Here is a 12027-nt window from a genome sequence, read left to right as displayed (position 1 = left end):
TTTGTTGAACTGATAGATGGATTCCCAGAATATAACATTTTGTTGTAAAAGCATTTCAGTATGGCCATATTTGTATCTTTTTATATCAACATGATTTTCCATAAATATGCAACAGTCTTATATAGTTATGGCAGTAGTTTTAATGCCTTAATTGATAAATTTATACATCTAAATTGTTATACAAAAGTGGATGATGGATGTGTTGAGTGGAAGTAACATTCATGTATGTGTTGTAGGAGTTTATTATGAGATAAGATATTATAAATTAATAAGATATAATTGTTATTAAAACTTTATTAGCCTTGTATTAGCCTTGTTTGTTTGGCATTGATCCCTGTATGAATTAACAAATGTGAATTTTTCCTTTAAGGCTCATTTGACTTGCTGATGCTACCTCACTAAGGTGTTTATCACCCAAGTTAGCACTATTTTGGGAAAATTTCTGATAGTTCTTATCTTAGGCCAGTAAAAGCAGGGTTGATACAGACACTTTGTGGAAGGTGTTTGAATAAATGATGTGGTAAGAACACTACTGGAAGAAGTGAGGAGCTTTTACCAAGAGACTAAGGTGTGTGTATGTCAGTTGGTGGAAAGGAGGGTGAGTGGTTCCAGGTGAAGATGGATCTATGGCAGGGTTGTGTGATGTCACCACAGCTGTTAATGCAGGGTTTTTGGAGAAAGGTTGTGTGTGTATATATGTATGTATGAAGTGTTTTAGATATCTGGGAGTGGACTTACCAGCGAATGGAACCATGGAAGTGGATGTAAGTCACAGGGTGGGAGAGGGGGCGAAAGTTATGGGAGCAATAAAGAATGTGTGGACGAAGAGAACGTTATCTCAAAGAGCAAAAATGGGCGTGATGAAATGAATGGGTGTGTTGATATGGTTAGGGCCCTTGGAGAGGAAAGATTGACAGAAAGGATATATGTCAGAGGTGGAGAGAACAAGAAGTGGGAGACCAAATTGGAGGTGGAGCGGAAAAGATTTTGAGCAACTGAGGCCTGAACATACAGGAGGATAAGAGGCGTGTAAGGAATAGAGTGAATTGGAACAATGTGTTATACCGAGGTCAATGTGCTGCCATTGGACTGAACCAGAGCACGTGAAACATCTGGAGTAAAACATGGAAAGGTCTGTGGGCCCTGATGTGGATAGGGAGCTGTGGTTTCAGTGCAGCTTGAGACTGAGAGTGAACAAATGTGGCCATTTTTGTCTGGTTTCCTGGTGCTACCTCACTGAAGCAAAGGTTAGCTACACTGTTTCCTATGGGGTGGGGTAGCACCAGGAATGAAGGCAAGCAAGTATGAATGTGTTCATGTGTATGTCTGCTTCTTTGTCTGTCCATAGTGCTACCTCACAAATGCGGGAATCAGAGAATGAGTGTGAAGTTTGAACATTTTTTTCCTACTTGTTCATGCTTCCCATGTAGAGGGAATGCAAAGAAAAGACAGAGAATAGCCTCATTTGCTTACACTCACTCTCCATTTATGTATAATGCACCAAAACCAGAGCCCTCCTATCTACAGCCAAGCCCCTTGAACCACAGAATCTTTTTGTGCCTTCCCCCAAGACCAGTTGTGATGCCCTGGTTCAACCCATTTACAGCAAGAATATTAACCCCATGTATAGCATATCACTACAGTTCACTTTAACCCATGCATGGCTTGCAATCTCCTACATTTTCAGGCCTTGACCATGAAAAGCATCTTTCATACCATCTTTCCACCTCTTTGGTTTCCCCTTTCTCCTTGATCCCTTCACTTCTGAATCCTTTCTCAGCCTCTCCTCACAGATCTTCTCCAAAAGTTCCAACCATTTCAGTGCACCTTCTTCGTTCTTTCAAACTTACTCTTATTATTACACCTCTCCTAATCATTTCTTAACTTTTTTTTTCTCATCAAGGGACCACACCTTACATCCATACAACACCATCAGGATTACTTTACCATCAATAAACCTATCTTTACACTCTCTTTCCACACACACCTTAATGCACCAAGGATCTTAGCCACCTCAAACTTACTTTAGCTCCCACTGTTCCAGAACATTCACTGCTATGTCCTCTTCCTGGTGGCTAATAAAACACTCTTTTCTCCAGGTTCAAACTTACATTCCAATGAACCTGTCTCTCTCCACTGCTTTTAATATTCTTACTTTTATTTACATCAACACTCAACTTTCTCCTTCCACACACACCCCAAAACTCATTGACCAGCTTCTGCAGTTTCTCAGTCGAAGCTGTCACTATAGCCATGTCATCAGCAAAAAGCAACTGGCTTACCTCTCCACCCCCTCTCCCAACAGACAGCAGACCTGACCCTCTCTCCAAGACCCTTGTATTCACCTCTTCATCTATAAACAGATTAAACAGTCATGGTGTCACCATATACCCCTGCCAGAGACCCACCTTCTCCGTGAACCACTTACCCTCCTCACTTCCTACTTGCACACACACCTTACTCTCTTGATAAAAAAACTTCACTGCTTCTAGTACCTTTCCTCCCACACGATACACTCATAACACCTTCCACAAAGCATCTCTCTCAACCCTATCTACTTTTCCTCCCGTCCCAAAAATGCCAGACAAATCCAGTTTCTTTTTGAGTTTTACTCACCCATATTCATAGCAGATACCTAATCCACACATCCTTTACCACTCTTGAAACCACACTGATCTCCAAAATCCAATGCTCTGAGCATCTTGCATCCCTTTCAGTCAACACTCTCATTCCCATACAACTTACAGGAATGCTCAATAAACTTATTCCTCTGTAATTTCAAAATTCACTGTTTTCCTCTTTATTTTATACGGTGGCACTGTACAAATAATCTGCCAGTCCTCAGACACCTTGTTATGAACCATATATACAAAAAAAAAAAAAAAAAATAGATTCAGCATTCAGTAACTAAAAATTTACCTCATTACTGCTCCAGTTGAATATTAAGGGAATTTTTGTTAACATGGAAACTAAGCTGACAGTCTAACCCTGAGTGTGGCATCATTAGTTACCACACAGCTTTCACCACTTTACTGTGGACAGGAATGGATGGTTGAAGAGCTTATAGAGGGTCTGGCTAAGAAAGATGTGAAAGTAACAACGTCCATACTAGGAAAAATGAAACCCCCGAAGAATTGGGATAATTGCTTTATATATCTATATCTCTTTATATATCTATATCCCTGGGGATAGGGGAGAAAGAGTACTTCCCACGTATTCCCTGCGTGTCGTAGAAGGCGACTAAAAGGGAAGGGAGCGGGGGGCTTTTTTTTTTTTTTTTTTTTTTTTAAATTTTCCAAAAGAAGGAGCAGAGAAGGGGGCCAGGTGAGGATATTCCCTCTAAGGCCCAGTCCTCTGTTCTTAACACTACCTTGCTGATGCGGGAAATGGCAAATAGTTTGAAAGAAAGAAAAAAGAAATCTCTGATACCAGCTCCCATTTAGAACTTCCATTAAGGGATGTCCATGGCAAAGGAGTCCACTTATTCCTGTCCTTTCATACCTTCCTCACATACACAATTCCACTCACTCTTACCCTATTTCTCACTGTCCACTACTTTTCCACCCTATTTCTCCATGTCACAGGTGGTCTTCCTCTCACACCAACCCCTTTTATTGTACTATCATCCAGTCTAGTTATACCCCACTTCTTGCATCATTCAACATTCCCAAACCACCTCAGAGTATATTATTTCACCCACTCTACCACTTCACAATCCATTCCCTGCCATACCAATCTCTCATACACCCTCTCATTACTTTCTTCACTCCATCTAGCTATACCTCATGCTCCTCTCAGCTAACTCATTTCTACAGCCCTGGTTCTTGACCTCTGTATCTCATCCTTTGTCCATTTTTTGCAGCATAGGTCAGGGCAGGGAGGACTATGCTGTCCTTTAATACTTTCTTAACTTCCATACTTAAAACCTCCACTCTTCATTGGTCTATTAAGGGACCCAATGACTTCTACCTATATTGCTCTCTCCCTTTTTCTCCTTCCATGTCATTGGCCAAACTCATGTTAGCTCCAAAATACCTAAGACTACTCACACAAAAAATTGTTATAGTACTTACTGTATCCCAAGCTTTTGGGAAGATGGAGTGAAAAAGATTTTGAGCAATCAGGGCCTGAACATGCTGGAGGGCGAAAGGCATGCAAGGAATAGAGTGAATTGGAACGATGTGGTATACCGGGGTCGACGTGCTGTCAATGGATTGAACCAGGGCGTGTGAAGCGTCTGGGGTAAACCATGGAAAGTTCTGTGGGGCCTGGATTTGGAAAGGGAGCTGTGGTTTCAGTGCATTATACATGACAGCTAGAGACCGAGTGTGAACAAATGTGGCCTTTGTTGTCTTTTCCAAGCGCTACCTCATGCACATGTGGGGGGAGGTGGGTTGTTATTTCATGTGTGGCGAGGTGGCAATGGGAATGAATAAAGGCAGACAGTATGAATTATGTACATGTGTATATATGTATATGTCTGTGTGTGTATATATATGTTGAGATGTATAGGTAAGTATATTTGTGTGTGTGGACGTGTATGTATATACATATGTATGCGGGTGGGTTGGGCCGTTCTTTCGTCTGTTTCCTTGCGCTACCTTGCTAACGCGGGAGACAGCGACAAAGCAAGATAAATATGATAAATAATTTTGAAATGTTCATCTTGTGGTATTTCCACAGGGCATTGGGCTATGATTATGCCCAAGTTTATTTTAATGCAGGGCTGAAGTGTAGTGTTATAGAACTGAAAAGTCTGAAATGTGAGATCTTGAGAGAGAGGAAGAAATTGCATCTTTGCCCAGATGATTTCAACCAAGTGATTGCTTCCCCATTCTACAAAGGTCTGAAGTAAAGAGGAAGTATGTTCAGTAAGAGAATTGGAGTGACAAAAAAAAGCTGAAGTATGTACAGAGGATGAAGAAAGATCAGCCATGGCAAGAATAATAACCAAAGGAAGTGGGAAGGAAAAGCAGAAACTTGTATCACATTCTGTCAAAAGACTTGGAGATCTCAAGGGTGACAATTCTTTGTGGTTTACATTAAATTCTCTATAGAAAGGATTTTAGCATATGGACTTGAAGAAAGCTACTCCTCGTGGCGGGAAGTCAAATACTCAAAGAGTTATATAAAGCTGGAGGAGCTGTTCTGTGCCAGATGGCATTCAAGTTGGGAGATTTAAAGATTTTTGAGGCAAGGACTAGGATTCTTTTGCACAAGAGGAAGCATAAAAATCATCTTTGGAGGTGAAACAATGGTTAGAAATTAGAAGTTAGAAATTTGAGAGTGAAGTTGGGAGACAGCCTTTAACAGACGATGATAAGGCGAGAAAGAAGGTAATGGTCAACAAAGAGGTAATTGGTGAGATGAGAATTTTGCAGGACTGGATAAAGAAAAAGCCCAATCAAGAAATAATTATGGAGGGTGGGTGGGTGGAGGTTACGTGATGTCTGCCGCCTTCTAAGTAGCAGGGGATAGCCATGTCATATCAGGGAGAGGATTTCTTCAGATTCTATTGAGTAAAACAGTTTATTTTTTGCTTATACAAGTTTCTTGAAAACACATGACTGATAAATGTTAACTGTACTAAACAAACATGCAAATGAATTCTAATATATTCCATACATTAAAATTGCTAAAACACCTTTGGCACCTTATTGATCTCATCAAGTACCTTGTCATATAAATCCTTATATTCATCATTTTCACGAATCAAGACAATAAGGAAACCTCTCTTGACCCCCATTGCAGATCCTAGATCTTCTTTAGAAGGTGTATAAATATATGGCAATTCTTTTTCTTCACAAACAGCAGGAAGGTGAGCCATCACTTCAACAGGTGAGATATCTCCAGCAAATACCACAATTCTGTAAAAGATTTCTTGATGTTATTCACTCCAATTTTCCATTTGTGGGCTTCAGCATCATTTACCTTGCATTAAAGCCAATTCTCCCTTTCTTTTAATATTTTTTAAAAATATGACGATGAGTAAGGTGAATTAGAAAAGAATGGAGCTAAAGGATATGACTAAGGTGAAAGAGACTGAAGGAGTAAGATGTGAAAGAGGTGTTGGCATGGAAAACCTAAGGTTATAGATAAACAAAATGAATTGAAGTGTGAAGGAGAGACTGTATGCTCACCTTGCTGAATACTGAGATAAGTGTTTTGATTATAAACACATCAAACAGTTTATCTATCTACCTGTAATGCAAATGATATAGGGCAGATCACGTGCATACAAACTTCCAGCGTAAACACCAAGGTATGCACAAACATCAGAGGGAGGAGATCCATAACCAAACATATTACTTCCTAGGAGAGTTTATACTATTTTGTGTCCACATAAAAATCTGCAAGGCTAAGTACAGTTTCCACTCAGGCAAATAACCATTTTACTTTATTATTAATGAAGCAAAGTAGGTATTATTTTGATATATGGGACTGAGTACCGTATGTGATGAAAAGATCTGTGAAATACTGAAACAGCAATGTTGGCATGTTAAGGTGTGCTTTGAAGCTACATTCCATATTTGCAAGCAAGGAATTCCACTGTATTAAAGTGCTTTGTTTTGGAGATGCTCCCTAATTTTATAGTTACTGGCTAGGACAGCAAGTCAACTCTCCCCACATCTTTATGTTCCATTATATCATAAAGAAGTTTTGATTAAATTTGTTTCATTCATTTGGGTCACCAAGTTCATTTAATAATTGTCTAGGAACAATTTTGTCAATCACTGATTATTGGCAGAGGAAAAGGAGAACTGTATATTACAAATATTTTCATGGGTCATGAAATCAGAAAAGGGCTTGTACTTCTTACTTTTCTACATTAACAAAAGCAGCTTCTTTAACAAAATGCTTTAAGAATTATGTAAAAAGTGGATGAAATCAAACTTCTTACCCTCTTTCACCTTTCCGGATTCTGTTTTGCACAACTTTTAGACCATTTCTAAGATATGTCCTATGCTGGGAAGCTGGAAAGAAAAAAAATATAGGTAAATAGGAGGCAACACTTTATTACAGATGAAGTTGATTTTGCAGGTAATATGTATGCCTGTACTGGGAGACTTACTGATACAATGAAGGCAGCTAAATTGTCCTTATAAACATTAATTTGTTACAACTAAATATGGTTCAATTAAACCAGAGAAAATATTTTTGACCATATGAAATATATTTAATAGGCATATGAGATGTAAATACGATTTAATTTTAATGAATCAACATACTCGGTGATGTGAAACAAACATACATAAAGAGGTTTATTAATGTGGAAGCTCATATTCCATGTTTATCATTACCATTATATTTTTCATATGGGGAACCGAGTAGTGCTGATGATAGAAGAGTCTGTGAAAAGACTGAAACAGACCAATGTTGGGATGACAAGAAGTCATGCCTAATATACAACATATTACAGCTTTTGTGATTAATGTAATCAAAAATTTCATTGGTCTCCAGGCTCTCGTACAGTATTACAAGTCTATTTCATCAATCTTACAATAACCATTACGACTTAAGGTGGATATTGTGATGGATATTTCATTAATCCGATCAATTTTCTTATGGGTTCATTAGCCCAGAGATTATCCAGCACTATTTCCAGAGACTTCACACTTGGTTCACTCTATTGCTTAAATAAATCATTCCGTTTATAAAGACTATAATAATTTTATATATTCTCTAAACTACTCTACTATTGCGGAATACAATCCTCCCTCATTTAGAGATAGTAGGACTGCGGATTGTAACTACATTTACAATTTACCACGTTTGTCTTCCACATTATAAGTGAAGGCCGCCGTATCTGTACAGTAACCACCATGCATGACCACACGTGCATCAAGCCTCACCTTTCTTTATCAACCTGTATATCCTCCCAGCTAGTTTCTTGGGCGCCATGGGTTGAGCAATGACGCTGGCGTAGTTGAGCTTTTCTTCATAGCTGACTTCTTCCGTCTCAACCTCCATGACTTGGCTTTCGTCCGGGTTTTCCTCCTTAGCTTTCTTGCTCTTTCCCATCTTGTCAATATTGACGCTGCTGCTCCTGACGCCGTCGCCGCTGCTGGTGGTGGTTGTGGCTACAATACCCAGCGAACATTCTCGACGGTCATGACTTACAACACCCAGCGAACATTCTCGGCGATCATTCCCGGTAGCGAACGTAACGGTCAACGCACACACCGCCATGGAATTCGTTTTCCGTAAGTAAATCATCTTATTTTTCCGTGATTCCATGGTATTACTTTGGTCTTGTTAATTAATGTGTAGTTTAATGATACCACCTGAATCACTAGGAATATCCCTGATATCATGTTGCGATTAAAAAAGCAAGAGATTATCGATTCCTTCATTTTGTTGTGAACTCTTATTATGTATTTACCAAAAGCAACAAAATTCTGTAATAACTCCTGATAACTTAGTTATGTTTAACGTTGTGGTTAAAAGAATGAACAAGTCTTGGCAAATAGGAAGTTATGAGAATCATATATAGTCATGCCCTGAGTGAAATAAAACATGCTGTATGAACACCATCAGAGAAACATAGAATATTCCATTTGTACTTTATGTACATGAACATCAATGGCGAGTGTTCTGAAAATGGTGAATAGAACAAGAAGATAATCACATGTAGACTGAAACATTGCGCTAGTACTAATGTTCTTAAAACTTTGAATTATACCGACAGTAGACATTAGGGTAATACTGGTTACCACTTAAGTATCAATCCCATCATTTACATGTAGTTGTAATGGAGGTGTTGTGAGGGAAACATTGTGTGTGGTGGTTATGGTGACAAGCTGGCCTTGGGAGAAGCCTCCTCCCCTGCCCTGCCTGGCCTCCCTGTGGCCATCTATATCGTGAGTGTCCACCCCAAACTGATGTGCTGTTGCTGCTACCTACTCCTCGGCCTCAGTAATGGCGGTTTCCTGTGCTCCGTCCTGTCCCCAAAAATTGTAGTTTAAAGTTCCACAAAAGACTTCCCTTTGGCTGGCTGGCTTGCAAGCATGATAGTCTATACATAAATGTGGAGGTTGTCTGTTGTTAGAGTCGCTAGGTATAATCCTGGCACGTGTCTTTGTTTAATAACTTTGTGGTATGATCTCAAATTTACATGAAGAAGTGATATTCCAAGACAGTGATATGCTTCGTGCTTTTGCCTCTAGTTTCCAATATAGTTTCATGTTCATTATGCTCATATTATAATGGTTATTATAATATAATATTATTATATCAAGTAAGAATAGTGTAACACCGTTTGTGTGAGCCAACAGGTAAGTTTCACATGCTATCGTTTGGATGAAGTTTGTCATATTATGTCAAACAATTTTACCATATGCAAATAGAATCGTAATCAAATCACACATTCCGAAAGCAAGGAACAAATGTATGTTATTTACTATGTAAAGACAAATCATGTAGATGGATGAGAATGAAATATAACGCTTCCTTTACCCAAACGAAAGCTATCAACATTATGAAATCGACTAAATACTCTGATAAATATACCAAAGGCTGGCATGTTACGTACCCTTCCGCTCCTTAAAGTTTAATGTAATTCGTTCAGTACAACACAATTCAGGCTTGCCAACGCGAAGTCGGGTGAAGCGTCCTGAGGCGTGGCAGGGTTCACAGTACTGAATGAAGTTAATTACAAACGTTTGACTTTGCATCGTAACATTTACTCTTCTCAACTCGTTTATTTGTAAGCAAAAAATAGTAAGATAGATCTTACCCAGAAAGACTGGTAACTCGTTATCAATGTTATGATGCATCCCGTAATGCGGGTCAATGGAAGTTAAGCTTCATCTCTTAAAGTAGTCATTTTTTCCCTGGCCAGATGGCGGTGGGAGACACCTCTAGCTCTCCCCTCACACCGGAACTTGTGGCCTGTGTTACAGATAATATAGGAGAGACTCCGCCCGTTTAAATCAACCTGTAACTCACACGAAGACTAGTTTCCTATCATTTTACATGAATATGATCATTTGATTTGTCTTATTATATTGCATTTCCCTCATTCAAATGAGGCGACATAACAGATTCACATTATACTGAAGACACCTCAAGGAAAGATCCAAGGGTATCAGAACCTTGCCTTAAAGGCCACATTTCAGTGTAATGATTACAGCCATTTTTTCTATGGATCACTGAGTGCTTCACCCGTACGGTCTTATATTCTAAACTCAAATTCCTTCAATAAACATTTTTCAATATTTCTGTTGTTCCTACTAATTGCCTCCAATATCAGTATAGGAGACACTGTGAAGGACATTGGAGATCCCCACTCAAGAAGTAGATGAGTAAGAATTGTACATAATAGAAGCAGGAGTGAAAATATTCAAGGAATATGAAGCTCATATATTAAGGAGAACAATTTGTAAAACTATGAAGAATGGGCAAAGGCGCTGGAAAAAATAAGAAACAAATGACATCAAAGATAGACTCAAGTTTCAAGTGGCATGTTATAGACCTGATTATGGGACACAAGAAGCGCCTTACCATTGAATAGGGCACTGTGATGTATGATATTATGAAAAGACGACATAATCTGAAAAGAAGTTACAGAGGCTAGTATCATATACATTGGTAGTAAAAGATAGAAGAAATAGTGCTCTTTTGAGTGAGATTTTGTTTGAAGCTCGCGCTTTTCTAAGTTTTAGATAAACACATCATACTTCTGATGTATAAATTCATATTTCTGTCAGTAACATTGATAATGACAGCATACTGCAGACGCCTTTGTTCTGTTCATGCGATCCTTCCAAAATACGACTTGGAATCCGGATTCTTGGTGTGAACTAAAATCAACCTCTAATATTAAGATAAAGGTTTTATTATATTATACTGCTGTACTCTATGCATAAAAACGCCGAAAATATATTTTCTTTTCTTTTTTCTAAGTATTATGGGTTTTAGTTCATTGTTCTACTAAGTTTACTTTGGAGGTTGAGGTCAATTATCTTCCTGAGGCATTGTGAATTTCTGTGTGGGCGGGAAATGTAAATTTCTTGTTTATGTATTATGGAGAATTTGGGTCACTGATTTTTAGTTTACTTAATATCAAATTGTTTCTTGAATGGCTTTTTTATGAAACTGCTCTTCAAATGACAGTTTCCACTGCCAGATAAATGATTAAAGTTTATCCTAGACGGCTGCAGATGCATCTTGCAGATCCTGACGTCAGAGTTTGGTACGAAAATATATGGTAAGTAAATGTGGTACCGTGAGTGGATCCTCTACCAACAAAATATTAGTGCAATTGGAACCTTTCCTGTGTCAAATAGGAAGGATCGTTCTAATTAGAAGCTTTAAATTTTCTTATATCAGCACTACAGTTTAGAAAACATAAATATTTTATTAATATACATTAACTTTTTTATCAGATTATGATATCAAGTAAAGTTTATAAGGTTTTAGTTAATATATGATACTTGGGTTCAAGAAAGTTAACGATTGTATTCTGTTTCAGGCGCGCCATCTATGGGCGGGGGGGAAACGGGCAGGTGTTGCTCTAGCAAATCGGATTCAGTTTATTTTTGTTATGGCGGAGACCGTTTATGGAATTGAACAAATGCTTGCAAAAGTGTTGATATAGACATGATTTCAGAGTGGAACACGATGAGATTGTTATAGAAAACGTTTTTTTAGGTAAGGTTTTACTGTGAGTGAGAAGATTTCTTGTAAGCAAATGGTATACGTAGAAATTATTGATGTTGATGAGTCAACGAGGGTTGGGCAGACGATGGGAGAAAATGATTTTGAAACTTCGTGTTATAATGTAGGTCTTACGGGTGTTTAAGTATCCTGAAGGTGAATTAAATGGATAAGTCGGTACGCTCTGTTGTTTTATGAGGACTAACGCCATGTGATACGGCCGGAGAATCCCAAGTAAGGTTGTTAAAGTTTCTTGTCTGAGTGAAAGTGGGGATGGGCGTTGAAGTACATTTGACAGAAATAAGTTTATTGCTGTATTTTGGCCTCCTTAACCTAGTTGTTAAGAATTGTAATAATTTTCATAATCTT

General features: G+C 38.4%; 2 protein-coding genes across 11 annotated transcripts in view; one reads left to right on the top strand and one right to left on the bottom strand.

Moving 5' to 3' along the window:
* Nucleotides 1-5510: 5510 nt before the first annotated feature.
* Nucleotides 5511-8221, bottom strand: LOC139745760 (H/ACA ribonucleoprotein complex subunit 2-like). Its single transcript, XM_071656287.1, has 3 exons — nucleotides 7854-8221; nucleotides 6902-6974; nucleotides 5511-5867 (listed from the first exon to the last, which is right to left on the bottom strand). Exons 1-3 carry the CDS (start codon nucleotides 8215-8217, stop codon nucleotides 5636-5638), a joined length of 669 nt encoding a protein of 222 aa, XP_071512388.1. The 5' UTR covers nucleotides 8218-8221; the 3' UTR covers nucleotides 5511-5635.
* Nucleotides 8222-11499: 3278 nt separating this feature from the next.
* The window catches only part of chb (chromosome bows), a 238667-nt gene continuing 238139 nt past the window's right edge, over nucleotides 11500-12027 (top strand). For all 10 annotated transcript variants that reach the window (XM_071656220.1, XM_071656217.1, XM_071656214.1 and 7 more), the window contains exon 1: nucleotides 11500-11652. The gene's annotated coding sequence lies outside the window, so the exon portion shown is untranslated. The remainder of the gene's footprint in view (nucleotides 11653-12027) is intronic.

This window comes from Panulirus ornatus, chromosome 62, assembly GCF_036320965.1.
Source record: "Panulirus ornatus isolate Po-2019 chromosome 62, ASM3632096v1, whole genome shotgun sequence".
Lineage (NCBI taxonomy): Eukaryota > Metazoa > Arthropoda > Malacostraca > Decapoda > Palinuridae > Panulirus > Panulirus ornatus.
Note: the sequence above shows the minus strand (reverse complement) of the source record. Positions and strands in the feature narration are given on the sequence as shown.